The 19,778-nt window shown below is 43.3% G+C and overlaps 1 protein-coding gene across 8 annotated transcripts in view; it reads right to left on the reverse strand.

Moving 5' to 3' along the window:
- The window catches only part of MCF2L (MCF.2 cell line derived transforming sequence like), a 225,475-nt gene that overhangs the window by 63,442 nt on the left and 142,255 nt on the right, over positions 1–19,778 (reverse strand). For all 8 annotated transcript variants that reach the window (XR_010786899.1, XM_066579691.1, XM_066579686.1 and 5 more), the window contains exon 4: positions 6,028–6,118. Coding sequence is in view for 7 of the 8 variants with exons in the window: in XM_066579691.1 (XP_066435788.1) it covers positions 6,028–6,118 (91 nt within the window). In the remaining variant the exon portion in view is untranslated. The remainder of the gene's footprint in view (positions 1–6,027; positions 6,119–19,778) is intronic.

The raw sequence follows: 19,778 nt of genomic DNA on the forward strand, positions 1-19,778 counted from the left end.
AGCCCTCATATGGCTCGGTCAACAAAAAATAAAAGTTATGACTCCTTGCAATACACCAAAGAAAAAAAAAGTTGCTTGGCCATTAAGATTCATGAATAGGCTGGTCACAAAAGGGCTTGTTTGCAACAAATACGCTGCAAAGATCTTTCACTATTGACATTTAAATAAATGCATATAATAGCCATTTCTGGTATTGGACCCAAACTGTCAAAAGTGGTAAGCTGTGTGGGGAAGTGGCAGCAGCTGTGATTATGCTTATTGCTCTTAGTTTCCTAAATATTCCATATTATGAAGTATATTACATATTTGCTGTCCCTGGTCATAGTGATCTCTATCAGCTACATTTATCTCTAAACCTATTACGAGTTAAAGGATTACCACTGAGCGAGGATGGTCTAACAGTTGGGTATTTAGGCAGTGCTGAGGGAGGTATTACAGTGCCATACCAGCATTCTCATCATAGCTGCCATAACGCATAGTATCAATGCGCTCCTGCTTCTCTGAATTATCTCCATCAGTGCCTGAAGAACCTTCTGTTTTGTTGTTCTCAGGCTATCCATTGCTTACGGACATTTCTCTCAACTCCGGTCAGCAGGCAGCGCAGTGGTAAAATATTTGATATTAAAAGCCTTAAGCGGTATTGTTCTAGGTTTGCACAATCCAACCAGGTGACTGTGTTAAAGTTGACCTACAGACCGTTTTCTCCTTCAGTATAGAGTATATACTATAGACTGCCATGCTCTTCTATTTTAGATTGCAAGACATCAGGGGGCCCCAAAGCCCTCCATCCAGAAATCGCGCCACGTCTTTATAGGGGTCTGAGCTTTGTCTCTATTTATGGTGCTCTGAATCCCCTGCTTACCGTCATACATGCTGCCCAATTCAGTCAAAGCTTTACACAGTGTTCCGGAAATACCATATATACTCGAGTATAAGCCTAGTTTTTCAGCACATTTTTTAATGCTGAAAAAGCCCCCCTCGGCTTATACACGAGTGAGGTAAAAAAAAAAAAAACAACAAAAAAAACGCAATACTCACCTCCCAGCCTGCGTCTGTGTCCCCAGGGCCATGGTCTCCCCGGCGGTGCGGCAAGCTGTTTGAGAACTCTCCCTCCTTCATCTCCCTGCTCAGCTTTGAATTCCCCCGCCGTCAGCGCTGTGTAGGTAAGCACTGTGATTGGATCAAGCGCCAGCCAATCACAGCCGGCGCTCGATCCTTCACAGCCATTAAGTGGATGACATCACTTAATGGCTGTGATTGGCTGGCACTCGATCCAATAACAGGGCTTACCTACACAGCGCTGACGGCAGGGGAATTCAAAGCTGAGCAGGGAGATGACAGCAGGGAGAATTCTCAAGCAGCTTGCCGCACTGCCGGGGAGGCCATCACGCCGGGAACACAGACGCTGGCTGGGAGGTGAGTATTGCATTTTTTCTTTACCTAATATATACTTGAGTATAGCTAGGCTTATACTCGAGTCAACAAGTTTTACCAGTATTTTGTGGTAAACCCTACTGACTCGGCTTATACTCAAGTCGGCTAATATTCGAGTATATACGGTAGCTGCAGGCCACCAGAAATTCCTAATCTAATTTTACGGCTGTGTGAAGCTGGGTAAATGCAGACTTGCATCAAAATAATGGAGGAAAAATCTCTATAAAAGATATGTGGCACTGTTTCAGGTAGCACATAAACCCAAAGTCTGTAATTGCTGGTAAACCTCACGCTAGTGCAACGACTTCCCACATTTATATTTCTTTCATAAGTATGTAATACCCTACAGCGCTGCCATTTGCGGTTACAATGGATGTAGTGTCACTGTGGCCTAGTCATTGCACTGGAAGGCAGAAGACCGGTGGCAGAAGAGCAGCAAGATATATTTAAGTGTTTTTACAGCATGTACATAAAAATTCAACTGGATTAAACAAATACCCTTTAATGGCCATATACAACATGACGTGTGAGTCTGAGCATGGGAAAGAAGTATGAAATAATGCGTATGTAATACGGTATATGCCTACTAAAAGGTAAAGTACAATTCCAGTAGTCCTACAGGGAATAGTCAAGAATGGTGGGGTAGATTATCAGGTGCTGGACTACCAAGGCTGTGGTCACACGGGGCGGATTCCCGCCGGACATCTCGCGGTTTGGCCGCAGCAAAAACTGCAAGACTTCCGCCAGGAGAAGTGCCGCGGAAAAACCCGCGGCGGCTTTGAAGCGGCCCGGTCGCTCGCTCTTCCGCTGCGGCCTGCGCTCCCATAGGGGAGAGCGCGTCCGCAGAGGAAAGAAAAAAGAATGGACATGCTGTGGTCGGCAAAGCCGCGGCTGCGGTCGGCAAAGCCGCTCGGCAGCTGTGGTTTCGGCCGGATTAACCGCAGTGGATTGGCCGCCCCGTGTGGAGAAATCTCGTCCACATGGCTGTCTTATCCCGAGATTAGCGGCCGCAGGTGGATTTGCCGCACGGAAATTCCGTCCGCAATTTCCGCGGCAAATCCGCCATGTGTGAACCCAGCCTTAATCCTGAACTTTAATAAAAAACAAACATTTTTTGTACATTCTATTAGTAAATTCTAAGTTGTCAGTTAGGGTTCCTTTTACATGCAACGAATATCGCTCAAAATTTGTCCAAATGGACAAAAATGAGAGATAATTGTTACATGTAAACGCGGGCATTGTCCCCTTTTCGTTTGAGCAATGGATTTTGGTTCACTCAAAATCCATTGTTCAGCCGCTGAAAGACTAAGCAAATACATTCCTTTTGAATGCAGGATGTTCTCCCCAAGGCATACTAACACTAGCCTCCAGGAGAACAATGCAATCTGCCAGCAGCTGTTTACACAGCTTGATGTGTGTTTAAATGCATTCTGGGCTCTGCCAACAACTCCTGGAGGTCCTTTTACATGCAAATGAAGATGATCAAGTGTTAACCATTAACACTTTATGCAAAGGGACCGCTAATCTTTCAAAGGAATGAAAGATTGAAAGATTTATCTTTGCATGTAAAAAAGCCATTAGTTCAGAAACCTTATCTCATAGGCCCAATGTTGACGGGCAGATTTAATTTGGGGAATCCGAGCGGGAGATCTGCAAATAAAGCTGTCCATAGGGAAGCATGGGCGTCCGCAAATGAATTAAAGCATGCAGATTTGTTTTGCAGACCTTTTGGTCCGGAAAACACATCATAGCATGCTCCATTTCACAGTGGTTCCTGCACGGATGGCTTCCACTGAAGTCAATGGAAGCCGTCCGATCTGCGGCCCGCCTGCAGCTGACATTGTGGACTGGCCATGGATCCCATGGGAAAGCAGATTTTTAAAAAAATACTGCGCATGTCTGACGGCGAGCCGTGAGGACCATGCACAGTACAGCGAACCCGGAAGTAGTGAGGTTCGCGCAGACTCCGCAGCCTTCCAGACACAGGTATGCAAGGGTCACTGGCTGCGAGCACGGGCGGATTTCGTGCGGGATTTCCTGCACGGAACCCAACCCGTCTGTGGACATGAGGCCTTAACCAGAGTGGAGAATGGTTAACAATGAGTGTCTCCAACTCTGGAGGACCTGTCCTGCTTTATGTCCCCTGAGGAGATGCTGCAGGTAAAGTGAACATTACTGCCAGGTCTCCAGCAGATAATAGTCAGGTGGGGGACACTGAAATCTGCATAAGGTCAGAAGAGAACCCCTTTAAGCTGGTTATAGACATTAAATTGCCATGGTCAATCAGCTGTCAACATCTGTCAGTCTAGCTGCCAGAGCTGAAGGTGTATCTTATTGCAAATGGGAATACGTGCCAACTAGACTCTGGCACCGCCAAGTTCCAGAACATGATCAAGTGAGAGAAATCCAACTTGTTAAGTCCTTGCGTCTCCTGACCACAGACTGCGTATATGTCTTGCAGTCTTCAAAGTCGTTTGATTTCTGTCCAATCACGTCAATCATGTCAGGAACCTAATATCTATGATAAAATGCTCTACGTTTTAGTGCTATTCTAGTATTAACTACAGACTGGGTCCTCTTATAAAAAGTATCTGATTAGTTATTAACCACGGTCATTTTAGTCTTAAGAACCAGTAAAGCGTTTGCCCTTTTGTGTTCCAGCAGTCATAACTTTATTTTTTTGTTAATGTAGTATGAGACCTTGTATTTTGCAGGAAGAATTGCAGTTTTTATAGGAACCAATTACAGGTACATATAATGTACTTTAAAATTTGGGGGATTTATTTCTATGGAATTCACTATGTGCCACTAATATTATGTTAACTTTATTCTAAGGGTCATTATGATTATCAGGTCACCAAATTTTATTACTTTTCTTCTACTTTCACAAAATATAAACACTTTCTTTTATAAAAAAAAAAAAAAAATGATCTACCGTACTTTGTGTCACCACATTCCAGGACCACAACAGATGGCTTGTTTTTTGTAGGATGACTCCTATTTTTTACTGATACTGCTTTGAGGTATATATGACTATAACTTTCTGTTCCTGTTTTGGGGAAGTAGATGAACAGAAAACAGTTTTTGGCAGTTTTATTTTTATGGAATTTACTGTGCTGGATAAATAATGTAATAACAGGTTCTTTTTATCTTTTCAATATTGAAAGCATTACATAAGGGCAAAAAACTATTTTTAAGCTTTTCTGCAAGTTAAAAGGGGTTTTAGAGGTTTTTAAATAATTTCAGGCCTCTGTGCCAAAAACTATATAAAATCAATACACTCACCATGGCACCGGACTGCCACTTCAGCGCCATGACATTTGACCCCACTGAGCCAGAAGACCTAGTGACATCCCGTAAACCTGTAACATGGAAGGTTTCAGGAGATCACCGATGACGTCCCTGTTGGGCCTTCTACTAGCTGCAGTGGTTACATGGAGAAACCACCATGTGACTGCTGCAGCCCAACGTAAACAGACCACCAGAGCGGCGGTGGGGTAGCAGTGCGGCATCGGGGAGGCGAGTACTGAACTCCGTTTTTTTTTTATTTTATGCATCTTCCTATTGCCACCAATGTTTGTAATAGTAAACGAGAAAACCCTTTACAGCAGCATAAAGGAGTAATTAGATGACCAAGTGCTCATTTTCTTAGTCCATTTTTAGGGAAAAAGACCCCAATATGTAATAATCAGGAGCAAATAGGTTTTCTTATTGCTAAGGGAGGTGATAACATGAACAAAGTTTACTGGGGCCAGCCAGGAGCAGCACCGCCATTCTCTGCGGCCTGCTCGCCCCCCTCTGCTCGGCACACAGACTGACATGATAGCTGTAAATTCCGTATTCCACACCTCACCTCAAATGACTGAAGCTCTGGTTCTACACAGACAAGCTTTTAGTCTCTAAAGCCAAAGATGCTTGCATTAAAATGAGATCAAAAGAGCGCCGATAGCATGTATATGGGACGTCACAGGTCACATGACTCGGCGCTGACCTGATAAGTCAGTTAATTAATTATTTAGGTAGGGGGACTAAGTTTTAAAAACCCCTGAAAACCCTTTAGGTATTGCAGGTAAGGCGTTTGTGCTACATACAAGGGTTTACATTCTAGCACATCATCGGTGACAGGTACATGGAGCACAATGCTGTAGGCCTCAGAATCACTGTTAGGGTTCTAAAACATTGGAAGGTCCTAGCAATAAATATTTTAGCAAGCACTAGAGTATTAACAAATTAGACTATTTAATAATGAATGCAGTTCTTATTTTACACTCATTTTTCATGCTCCAGTTGAGTCACAGTGACCTTTTTATTCCATCGAATTTCATGCACTGCCGGATCTTCCAATTACCTGTTTTTTATGTCATAAGCAAAATAACCAAAAAGGTGGGATAGCGGGAAAGTCATTTTATTTGCATTAATAAGAGATCACTTGGCCATTATTATGACACTGCAGGCCTCTACGATTGGAGAATCAGGACAACATACGATAGAGAATGTATAATGTCGGTTAGTATTATGAATGCATTGACATAGACTTGGATTCTGTACAATGCCATAGAAGTAGAAGAACAATACTCTAGCAAAAACACTTACTGCAATCCTCAGTATTGATGCTTTTATGGATGTCCATTTGTCCAGCCTTCGGTCGATGACTAGGATGAAGCCGATTCCTGCATCTTGTAAGCTAGACGTGAGGATAGGAACAGGTAAAAGCTGCAGTTATTATTATTCGACGTGCAGACACTGCCTTCTCACTATGGTGCAGTTTTTAACCCTCTCTTTACAGAGCCAAAATAGATATTTACAGCGAAAGACAAGAAGAGAGTTTTGCCCAGAATCAATGTCACCTTCCCATATAGGGTCCACATAAGAGGTTTCATGCGACCCATGTACCGTCGGCTAGTCCATTTTGCCTCAATCTGCTGCAGCCTGTGTGCTTTTAAATTTCCTCCTCATTGCAACTGCAAATGGTCTTATGGAAGAGCCACCTCTCATCCTTAAACGTTGCATATCCATACGGCTGCACTGATTAAACAGGCCACACAATCCAGTAATCAGAGCTCCAGATTCCACCTTCTTTAAGTATCCATTGACTTGCAGAATCAGTCTATTGACATGGTAATGGTTCCCCCTTAATCACAGCAGTGCACCGCATTTGGTTAGTGAGAAGACGCTCGTCTCTAATGAAAAGCCTCATCGCCGCTAACGGAGGAAATGACCTTTGTTTTTTCTCCTTTCTGCTCTGTTTAGCTGCATATGTTCCAGACGCACATCTACTGGAGCTAGCTGCTTCCATTCGTGAAGCAGGCAAATTGTGCAGTGCCAGCATATGACTGGGGATTGGAGCCAATCACAGCAGCTTGGGAGAATGAAAAGGCAAAAGCTTAAAAGACTGACAAGAACAGCTAATAAGCAGAACACTATGTAAGTGCTGGAATTGGTCTTCAGACATATTTACATCATTACATACAAGAAGTAATCAGCAATTTATTGATGGTAGTAGCTCAGCATACTGATGCTATACAGCAAGATGAATGCTCTGGCCTGATCATTTAGTCGCTAATGAAGAAACTGAATGGGGAAGATTTATCAAAACTAGTACAAGAGATTTAGGGAGTCAGGGGTTAGAACTGGGCTCTATTCTCTTCCATATATTTATTAACTACATTATAGAGATATTACACAATAAATCATCCGTTTTTGCAGATGATTCTAAACTATGCAAAGTAATTTAACACAGAAGAGGACATAATACCCATAAAAAAAAATAAAAAATCAAGCACCTAAAGGAGTTGTCGTAATCAAGTGAAGTATGTGATTGTAACATTGATATAAGTGAGTACAATATCAGAGCAAATGGAACATTTATTGCAGAAAACTTAACACATGAAAGGAGGCTCTAGCACCCTATTGTACCGCCTCTAGCTTGGATGCAAGATGTGATATGAGCAGGCATAGAGGCTCTAGCACCCTATTGTACCGCCTTTAGCTTGGATACAAGATGGGATACAGGCAGGCATGGAGGCTCTAGCACCCTATTGTACTGCCTCTAACTTGGATACAAGATGTGATACAAGCAGACATGGAGGCTCTAGTACACTGTTGTACCACACCTAGTTTGGATACAAGATGTGATACGGGCGGGCATGGAGGCTCTAGTACCCTGTTGTTCCACCTCTAGCTTGGATGCAAGATGTGATACGAGCAGGCATGGAGGCTCCAGTACCCTGTTGTACCGCACCTAGCTTGGATACAAGTTTTGATACAGGCGGGCATGGAGGCTCTAGCACCCTATTATACCGCCTCTAGCTTGGATACAAGATGGGATACAGGCAGGCATGGAGGCTCTAGCACCCTATTGTACTGCCTCTAACTTGGATACAAGATGTGATACAGGCAGACATGGAGGCTCTAGTACACTGTTGTTCCACCTCTAGCTTGGATGCAAGATGTGATAGGGGTGGGCATGGAGGCTCTAGTACACTGTTATACTGCCTCTAGCTTGGGTACAAGATGTGATACGGGCAGGCATGGAGGCTCTAGCACCCTATTGTACTGCCTCTAACTTGGATACAAGATGTGATACAAGCAGACATGGAGGCTCTAGTGCCCTGTTATAGATGCTTAAACCTAGATCCCAGACACGAACACAGCCGCGATCAGTGCCCAAACAAAACCTGAATAAGTCACTGAAGACAACCCGTTTCCACTCTGTAGCATCCAGTTTGATCATTCCTAACACCACTGCAAACAGATGTAACGATGGGTGGATACAAAGGCGGTACCCAAAATAAGCGCTGTGAGACCAAATGACCTTTAGCTAAACTTCTGAAAATGGTTCCAACAGACACAGGGGCCTATAACGATGGTGCCACCTGTTTCTGGATGTCAGCCAATGCAACAGTTGGAGCTGCTCATGCTTGTCAGACAATTCTCTTCACTGGTGGTGTGTTGAGGGCATCCAAGCAGCCACCCCCCTCTATATCAAGAGGCAATGTGAGTGGCTGTCTCATCGGTGTCCTGCACAGGTGCAATTAGCTAACTCATCTGGTAGTCTGCTACCAGCATGGTGAGAGGATGCATCTATATCCACTCCATAGTGAGTAAGTGTATGGCCGTTTTCTGTGATTGGTTTTATGTTTCTATATTTCCCCTTCTGTGATGTACTCAGGTGGCAAGTCCGTTCATCTAATCATGACAAACTCTAACACCTTTACATATCTGCCTGAGGGTGCCTACCCACTAGCGTTTTTTTTCCCTGCGAAATTCGCAGCATTTTTTTCTTTGCAGGGGTCTATGGGACTTGTAATGTTAAAATCGCGATCGTGCAAAATCGCGATTTTGCGGTAAATTGCGATTTTGCGCGATCGCGATTTTAACATTACAAGTCCCATAGACCCCTGCAGAGAAAAAAATGCTGCGAATTTCGCAGGGAAAAAAAACGCTAGTGGGTAGGCACCCTAAGATGTAACTGCATGGCAGGTTTTGGAGTAAACAAACAAGTCCTGCTAAAACTAATTTCCCACCGGTGAGCATTGACAGTAAACTTAATTGGAGCAACCAATGACAAGTAGCTGCATCCAAGGCAAATAAGATCATAGAGGTCAAGGATAAACAAGATATAAGTGTATATGATGGGAATATTTTTTTAAAATAATTCTTTGTTTACGAACTAAGGAAAGACAACAGAGGCAGGGAAGGCCTACAAGTAATGGATACACATCACTTTCAGAGGAGCAACTAGGAACAGATTGATATTGAGCCACTGGGGCCCCGCACAACCCACCCTCTGGCATCACCCCAGGGTTCTCAAAACCCTGGGGAAATGAGCACAACGCAGACTACATGAAGAGGGAAGAGACAGAAAGAGTAAGGCCAAATGCACATTTAGAAATCACTACAAAACCGCGTCATCGCCGGCGCGTCATTCTCTGCACTGCGCATGTGCGGCATCGTGCCAGCCAGCATATCCGCAGCACAGAGAAGACGACATTACACGCGTACATGGGGGTCGTCGGGGCACACTTGTCTGATTCTGCTGCGAGATCTCATCAAGTACCCACATCAACCGAACTCCTAGATAAAAAGATTGGAAGCTAAGAAGGCCAATGTCTCCACGTTCTTTTGATCTACAGGTACAGAATGTGCAATACTTGGCAGTTTATTAGCGCAAAATTAATTACATTTTCAACAGAAATCAGGAATTTGGAAAAAAAAGAGGCGCGATTTTAATAGTAAGCGTCTGGAAAAGATATAGAACTTGGGGCAGAATATTCATTTTCATAATTTTGCAACTCCCGAACCAGGTGAAAGTGCCCTTAGACAATAGGCCGCAGTTCTCTTGGATAGACTACAAAAGAGGAAGATGAGTGCCTAGGTATTTGATGGCAAGAGGGGTTCAATGGAAGGAAAGATTGCTGTTGTAGTGCATGTTGTACTATGAAAGGGAGCAAAATATTCAGGGCCACCAACTTACTTTACTAAGGTTAATTTTGAAGTTGGAGACTACAAGAAATTGGAGAATAGATGGAATTCAAGCACTAAATTAAGAAGGGAGACAGTTGGATTAGTAACACAGAAGAAAAGATTGTCAGCGTAGGCCACCAGTTCGAATGAGGTCCTCCAGGTGGAAACATCCGGAATATCTACAGTACTAATCCGAAAGGGCAGTATTCACCCAGACCAACAGAGGGACTCCTATAAAAAACAGTAACCCAGTTCAACATACTGGATTTTAGACAAATAAACCATAAAGCTTCTTCCATTAAGGTCCTATTAACCCTGTCAAAGGCCTTCTCTGCATTGGTAGATGGAAGCATTAGAGGCAGATGATCCGTACGGGTCTAGAAATCAAATTTATAATTTAGTGGTATTGTCACAGGCCTCACAGCCTGCCATAAAAACTGAACGATCCTCGACAGTAGAGAACCAAGTTGAGAGGCCAGAATCTTGACAAGAAGCGTAAGGTCAATATTAAGAAACAAAATGGGCAGATAGCTAGAGCAATGGGAAGAGTCCTCACTTGGCTTATGAATCACAGAGATATACACGTGCTGAGTGTCTCGCAGAGGAGTAGATTAAAAGGTGGCTAGCATCTATGGGGATGAAATGTCTATTAACCCTTTCCAATCCAATTTGTATCCTGGTTTTCCTAGGGGGCTTACTCTTTTACTGCCATTATACAACGGCGCTATATGCTGGCTAAAGGCAGTACTGCATATGGTGACACATTGGATAGGATCCGACAGCAGAGAGGCTGGCAATATACAGTAAGAGAACCCCAACGGACGTCTTCCATCATCGGAGCTCTACAGCCTTAAATCATAATGTCTTCAGAGGTCAGACAGTGGATTAGAAAGGGTTAAACCTACCTCACTAATACTGTGTGTATATGTTTATTTGTTCCAAAAACAGTAGTTTTTTGGAAGGACACACGCACACATACATACACACACACACTATATTATACACATACACACATACATTATATATACTGGTGACAGTGATGCAGGTTCTACATCTTATTTAGCTTTGTGAAACAATGTGAAGAGCTAGATGATCATCACTGGTTTAGTGGGTGGGATTTCATATTCAATAAGCTATGTTTAGGAGGAAATACAGAGTGAGTATTCAGAGATGCAGCCCGGGGGATTCTGGGAGATGTAGTAGCGAATCATTGGAGGTCTGTGAACAGGAAGTACTGATGTAAACAATAATAGCCCTGTGAGGAGATTTATAACCATTTTGGAATTCGACCTTGGTCTTGGAATACCCCTCTAAGGAATTATAGTAGGGCAAAGTGAGACCACCTGGGCCAGGGGCCTCACCTGATGGAGTCTATTTGTCACCAGAAGTTCAGTACCTGTGATAAGGTATTCCAAGGCTTCAATATCATCAGCTTTAAGAGAGGGGAGACCAGAATTGCATAGGTAGGCCTAAGCACACAATATGAAATCTGCCCACCGCATATCTGGGTTTGAATTATCCACTGAATATAACGAAGAATACAAATATTTAAAAACAGCTGCTATATGAACTGGGAGATATTTATATTTCTGTGAGTTGGTGTAAATCTCCGGAACAGACACAAGCTTGCTGCATTCTCAAGGCTGAGGCCAGGGATATGCTTTATTTATTATTGAACTCTTAGTAATGACATCAATATTTTGCTCAGATCGCCTTGGAGTACATAAGGAGAAGCAAGCACAAAGCTTCACATGTTTGAATAAGGTTGAGATGGGTCTCATTTGTGGGACTGTGTATATGCCGGAATTCCGGTGAACGGATATCTTCAAAGAGATGGGTCATAGTGAAGGCTCGCTCACGTTTTATCAAGATCCCTTGGACATAGACCATAAGTTGTCTAAGCATTAAGAGAGAATTATTCCGTGAGGTACTATATGACAACCTGTAAAATGACAGGATTGTGCAGTAACGCCTTACTGAGCTTCCACTGCCACTGTTGGTGGATTGGGATCTGGTAGGAAAATAGAGATGGATACGATGGCATGGTCAGAAAAAATTATATTGTCAATGTGGCCATCTCAAATAGGGTAAGGTCAAGCCTTGAGTACGAGTCATGGGACATTGTTCTTCATCTATACAAATCACTACTCATCAGACCACATATAGAATATTGTGTATAGTTTTTGGCACCAGAACACAAAAAAGACAAATCACAGCTTGAGCGTGTTCAAAGGTGGCATCTAAAGTAATGAATGGGATGAGTGGACTACAATACCCAAAGAGGTTATCAAAATTAGGGGTTATTAGGCTTGAAAAACACACAGTTTACTGAGGACGGACCTAATAAATATGAATAAACATATCAGGGATCAATGTAGAAATGTTTCAATCTATTTACTGTATACCAAGAGATGCAACTCTAACAAGAGGAAAGAAGGCTTCTGCACTTATATTTAAGGGGATTCTTTACTCTAAGAGCAGTGAAACTATGGAACTCTCTGCCTGAGGAATTTATAATAAATTTACTAAAAGTTCAAAATGGACATGGAAGACTACCTTAAGGATAACAAGACGACAAGTTTTATAATCACTAGATTACTGAAGAGGTTAAACCAGAGATTTATTCGGATTGATTTTTCCCCCCCTAAGATGAAGAAAAATGGCGTCTACCTCATGGGGTTTTCTTGCTTTCATCAGGTTCAACATTGTAGAATGACAGGCTATACTGGATGGACACAAGTCTTCTTTCAGTTTTACCAACTATTTAGGTCCTTGTGTTTTCGGAGACCCATTGTAAAATTGTAGCAGCAACCAGAGTTCAATTTACCTTTACACAGTTACTGATAAATGTGATTATTTTTCATTTTCTATAGAAATAGTTTCATTTAAGCACAGTTAGATGTATGGGGATTCTGTCACATGACTGACTGGTTGAGAGATGAAAGGGACCCTTTGGGTGAAAAGTTGACAGCAAAAGCAGCTGCCATGAGGACTTATAGGAGAGTCAATATGGCAGTCAGACATCATTTATTACATGCCGGCTGAGAGAATATCACAATGCAGCTTCCTGATCTCTCAGTGCGGCATGGGCGTGCTATACATGGAACATAAGAGGTCTCCAGTGACCAGAGCTGGAGATGTCCATCAGCAAACAAGGGGGTTGTTTAGTGTAAGAGAGAGCCTAGACTGCAGTGAGAGGTGAACTGCCCATCGGACGTCCCACCCCCTAATTAGCATACCATACTGGAATTATGTCCAGGGCTATATCTGTGAATAGGAGCCTGTATGAAAGAAAATAAAGGTGTTTTAATCAGCACGAAGTCTCACATATCACAGTGAACTGGGTTTACATTGCAAAAATAACTTGATAAACTTCCTTTAAGCACAATAACTTTCCTAGTCCTACATATAACAGGATCACCAAATAACATCCACACGCGTTGTAAAGAAAAATCAAGCAAAACTCAACAAGCAGTTACATCTCAGACAGATATGCAAATGATTATAGTTGTGGTGTGATTAGATGAACGGTCTTACTACCTGAGGTCCTAAAAGTGGCTCCACCTTGATTTAGAAAAAGGCTCCCAGAGGCTACTTGTGTGTAGTGACCTCTTTCGCTTGTGTAGAGCTTGTTGACCACTAGACGCCTCTACAACGCAATCAAAGAGATTATACCCAGTTAAAGTCTGAGAGGGGCGCATTATTGGAATGCGAGAAGCTGGATGATCGTATCAACGAATTGCCGCCACCTAAACCGTTCTGACCAGACTGTTAAGGGATGTTCGCACCAGTGGATGCATAAGGGTAGATACACAAGGCGACTGCACTCAAGATGCCCTCAAAAGACCACCAATCGAGAGGATTCTCTGACAAGCGTGAGCAGTTCCAACTGTTTCGTTGCCAGAGACAGGTGGCACCATCCAGGGGCGTAGCTAAAGGCTCATGGGCCTGGGTGCAAAAGTTTATCTTGGAGCCCCCCAAACTGCTCTTAGCCCCTTAATGCAGAGGCATAACGTGATGCTCTTGGGCCCCAATGCAAAACTTGTAAGAGGGCCCCCAAGTATAATGCTTTATTCATAGTACTAGGCTCCCTATATGGAGAAGAGAGGCCTTATGGGCCCCCCCCCCCCATGAGCTCCTGGGCCAGGGTGCAACCGCATCCCCTATAGTTACGCCAGTGGCACCATTTTTACACACCCACGTGTCCATCAGAACAATTTTCAGGTGCCTTGCTGAGGGACATTTAGTCTCATTATATGTACTACCATTGACACCCACCATCATCACTGTTTGCAGTGGTTTTGTGACCAACAAAACTGGACTGCTACGGAGTGGAACTAGGTTGTTAGCGATGAATCCAGGCTTAGTTTGGGCACTGATAATGGCCATGTTCATGTCTGGAAACCTAGGGTTGAGCAACTCAATCCTGCCTATGCTGTGCACTTGACAAAGACCTAATTGTAGGTCGAAACGCTGTGTCTCTTTTGGTTGTGGGAGAATAAAAGTTTGAAATATCTATGCACCCTTGGATGCTGCCACCTTTTTCATCGTTTGCTGTGGAGTGGCACACTGCCCCCCACTGCTGGTGTGATGGTTTGAGATTCCATCGTATACAACAGTTGGTCATGCCTAGTAGCAGTACGAGGTATAATGACAACTCAGCAATATGTTCATATGTGTGAAGCCTCTCAAGGCAGGGCTTCTAAGAGGCATTTTCCAGCAAAAAAAATGCTCAGCCAAACAGGGCAAGAGTGTCACTGGAATATCTCCACAACATTATCACACTTACGTGGCCTGTGTGGAAGCCAGATTTATCAACAATAGAACATGTATGCGACCATCTGGGACACAAACTTCGTCAATGTACGAGTTTGCATGATCTAGAGGTTCATTTACAGCAAATGTGGAGTGACATACTGCAGGATAACATATGGAACCTGTATGCCTCCATGCTCACCTGTATCACATCTTACATCCAAGCTAGAGGCGGTACAACTGGGTACCAGAGCCTCCATGCCCATCTGTATTACATCTTGTACCCAAGCTAGAGATGGTACAACAGGGTACTACAGCCTCCATTACCGCCCCTATGATAGCTTGCATCCAGGCTAGAGGCAGTACAACAGGGTACTAGGACCTCCATGGCTGCCCGTATCACATCTTTTTATTAAAGACAGTATATGGATAACAGCACATCCAGTTACCAAAGCAGGCACAGCCTACGTTGTGCCGTTGATATCTGGGATATGTGTCAAAGGATAGTGCCTCCTATATGAGACTATAGGGTACTCGTTTATTATATGATATACACATGGGTTGTCCGTTTACTATATATGTGTTGTCAAGTAATTAATAATATCTGGGTTATTCATTACCTTTGGCTACATGTTTCCAGTATCTACTGTTAATTTACATCTGCCACAGACATGGGTTTGTGACTCTGTAGGTAGATTAGTATATTGTAGGTCTATACACATTTGCAAGCATTAATATAAAGTGCTTTTGAGACAATCAGGAATTTTGGGATACTGCACGTCCCGGTATACTTTTAGGGACATGCGCAGTTTATGCGCGGTCTTGTACTGGTTTGGGCAAACTTGCGATTGGCTCCGATAAGACTTGCTCAGTGATGTGTGATGGAGACAGGGCAGCGGATGCGCAATGATCGGCTGGTGCCGAGTACTGGTAAGGGCACAACTCTCATTGGCTGTGGGCCCACATATGCACACTGACAATGATAGGACGCCGAGGTGTACGGCATGTCTAACTGTGCGGTAAGTCTCGTATATATATGTATATCTCCTTACAGGTGCTGCTATTATCCAGTATTACTAACAGCTGTGCTGCATGATCCTGGACCAATCCCGTTAATTGGGGGTGGAAATTCTTTGTCCTAATGTATGTTTATTGGGTATTTTGTTTGTTACCCTGTTGTATATATTGGTGTGTTGTCTGCATTCACTGCATGCTTGAGAAAGATCCAGGACGGATTGAAACGTCTTATTATAAAAGAAAACCCAAGAGTGCTGATCCATCTCTTTACCAGTTGTGGGCGTATCACATCTTGTATCCAAGCTAGAGGAGGTACAACAGGGTACTACAGCCTCTATGCCCACCTGTTTTACATCTTGCATCTAAGCTAGAGGTGGTACAACACGGTACTAGGACCTCCATGCAAGTCCGTATCATATCTTACATCTAAGCTAGAGGTGATATAACAGGGTACTAGGACCTCCAGGCCCGCCCATATCACATCTTACATCCAACCTAGAGGTGGCAATCTACAGCAGGCCATTGACATTAGTTTTCAACCGGTTATCGTATACACATCAGTAGCTTGACTAACTATACTTTCTGATCGTAAAGGTACTTTTACATCGGCAGATAGCCATCTGAATAATCGCTCAGACAAGCAATTACAGTTGACCGTCTATCCATGTAAAACATGGCACCTGATGGGGTACCGATAGAGAAGTCGTTCGGTAGTTGCCAGCTGTTCCATTACAGAACTAGTGAGCGACTTTGTGCTCAGTATAAACAGGCAGTCCATCTTTGAATGACTGCCAGCCTGCAGTGAATACAGACGAGCAGCCAGAAGAGATCTCCAGCATGCTTCGCCTCCATTCACAGAACAACTATCGCTCCTTGTGAAAGCGATAGCCGTCCCGTCTAAAACCACCCTAAGTCCTTCATCACCATTATAAATTCCATGGACTTTCTGCTGCTTACTCTATCTGCAGACCAAAACCATCATATCATATCATATCGCCTGTAAAGACCCAACATCAATGGCAGGAACGTTTTTTTCCCTCAGAAAACAGACAGACCAAAGTGATACTAACCTCAAGTCTCAGGCTGCTCTCACACACGTGTTCAGAAAACTCAGCGTCCGAAACTGTGGCCTTTTACCGTGATTTTGCGCAGCATTTTCGAACACGTGACTGCGCTATTTAAACGCACTCCATCAATGTTCTGGATGATGAGGTGCGTTAAAAAGCAGTAAAACTCGCAAAAATAGAAAAGAAGACGCTGAAAACCCTGCCGTTAGAAACACTGCGTTCCAGCACTGGTTTGCGAAGCTCCATTGAAGTCAATGGGATCTTTGAAACGCCACACTAATCTCGGTAAAAAGTGGTGTGTATAAAGACCACCCTTAGAATGCTGTCAATCCGTCCGCTTTTCACCACGGCGTCCCGAATGCAGCGCTAATCGCGAAAGAACGCTCCCATTGTTTTCAATGGTGACTTGCAGACCTGCGCTTGAATGCGGCATTCTCTAACGCCGTAATTTTCAAGCGCTGTCTGCTCGATTTTGGTGCATTTTCATGCTTTTTACCTGATCACCCATCCGAATGATGGAGTGCATTAAAAAAACGCTGTCGAACACAGTAGCCTGCCAATAAAAATCTCGGCGTTTTATCGACGCCGTGTGTGAGAGTGACCTTACTTTTCACAAGTAGTTTATACAGTTTCAGACAAGTATATGTAATACAGATCCGTATTACGGATATGTTTTCAGACAGGTTTCAAAAGACATTACATTCATATGTCATGTATTGTCTTACATATTTGTATTTTTATTATTTTCTATTGGTTAAATGCCAGTCTATATTTGCCCAAGAGAAAAGAATAAAAATATGGGAGCAAATACTCAAAAAACATTGTATTTTCGAAAAATGGCCGATTAGCCCTGCAGATTTACGTAGACAACTATCAGTGTGATAACAGCCTGATCTGCACTCTTCTGTGTGTACTGGTAGCCATTATAGCACTACATAAGTCCATTATGCCGAAAAATGGACATGCAATCCTATATTTTTAACATTCTTGAATTTCCGCTCTTTGCATCCTTTTGGTAATGTGCTATAAGTGTACGAAGCCCACAACAGTGCCAGTTCCAATGCATAAAGGATAATACAAAGGACTTGACTATTTAGAAGACTTTTGGACGGCAGATGTAACAGCTCACATTTGTACAGGTACAACAACCGAGATTATTGTTCAATGGCTTCTGAAAAAAGTCTGACACTGAATTCTAGTTGTCTGGTCCCTGCAGGGTAACATTTCTATTAAAGTCTTCCCTTCCAGAAATGCTGGGGATATTCTTTCTCTGCAGCAGAGCTGTCACATGGGATCTCAATGAGCGGAAGACTAGAATGCCTGCAGTGAGAATTCAAAGTGACACTCTCTTATACATCATGACACGCTGCTGCCGCCTAAGCCACCGCTCTCATGCCCCTTCAATGCCAGCTTTACACAAACGCTGCGTGGGCATCCTTATATAAATGCATAACAGTGCATCCATCTTATTACTAGCATACATCAAAATGTTATACGCTGCTGAGCAGGAATAGAACAAATAAAGATCTGCATTCTATAGCCATAATATTGAGTCAAGGTACGGAGCACATAGGCTCAGTCATTAGCACCACTTCCTTGTAGTACTGAGGCTATGGAGCAGGACAACATCTGCTTGGAGTTTGCATGTTCTTTCCATGCTCATGAGTTCCCTGCAGAGCCCTCCCCAACAAGTTGGTTAATGGTCTTCATCAGAACCTTATTGTCTCCAAGTGTTTAGACAGGAGACTGCAAAACTGCTCTGTAAGCCACAATGACAACTAGTACTGATGTGAATAAATACACTAGCCATACAGCTTAAGGTCTGTGAGTGCAGGTTCCCACAGAGATAGTCGCCAAGAGAAAGATAAGGCACAAGTGACAGCGGACAAACTTTCTTCCAATGTTTACTGACAGAACTTAAAGAGACACGGTCATCATTTTTGTGCACCTCTCTCTGAGGTCAGCATAAGACCGTGACGGTCACACTGATTGTAGCGATATATATGCTGTGTGGATCTGTGCAGTAGTTTGAGAAACTTCAGTGGCAGCACATGCATGGAGGACTACTTAAAGTAGCCCTGGATAGTCATGAGATGCAAGCTAGTTACACCCACTCCGCTCGCCAACCACTGATTGACTGCTTTCTACTTATTACTTGAGAGTTACCAATCATTGGCTGGAGGAAGGGGTGGGTGTGGCTAGTCTGCAGCTCATGAATATGCAAGTTTCTCCAAAACTACTGCACAGATACATATGGCAGATATATCACTGTCATCAGTGTGACAGTCACTTCCTCATGCTACTCTTGAGGGCTACGAAAACAAGGTGACAGAGTTTCTTTAAAACAACCTAAATCATCCAACACTGAGAAGGAGTCTGAGGCCTGTTTTTGGTGCCACATGGGGACAGTCCTTCAGTACCAAAAATAGCTGGTCACTTTGGAACAGTCATTAGGGCAAACAATATTCAGTGTAATCAAATGTTGCTCTTCTCTGACAGGAGAGGCACAACACTTGTTGTACAGTGCAGGGGTCCTCCATCAAAGAGATGGCTTTCATACAATTCCTGCTAAATTCACTTACTTGGTTGGGGCCTGATTGGTGGCTTCCTTCTGTCACAGACATGTTGGTATGTCCCAGTCCTGACAATTTTGGCCTTCCAACTGTTACAGACCCACACTCCTGCACTACCTAGCTGAGGGGAAAGATACTCATAGCAAAGGAATATAATGGGTGGCAAGTCACCTAAGGGGTTAATGCTGTGAACTGACACTCCATTGTTTTATGCCAATTCACATGTTTGTATGTAATGTACAGGGCAGTGGCTCTCTCTCCTAAACTGGTAAACCAGTTGAGGAAAATTCCACATGCCCATGCAAAGCAGGGGGTGAAGTTATATAGTTAGGACCATGCAAGTCTCAGAACAATTCCCAATCACTGCTCTAAAAGACCTGACATTGATTTGCAGGAATGCTGTCATCCAATAGGTGGAGTTGCAGAGGTGTTATTCCATCTTCCTTATTTTCATTTTTCCCAGAAG

This window comes from Eleutherodactylus coqui, chromosome 1 (assembly GCF_035609145.1).
Source record: "Eleutherodactylus coqui strain aEleCoq1 chromosome 1, aEleCoq1.hap1, whole genome shotgun sequence".
Classification (NCBI taxonomy): Eukaryota; Metazoa; Chordata; class Amphibia; order Anura; family Eleutherodactylidae; genus Eleutherodactylus; species Eleutherodactylus coqui.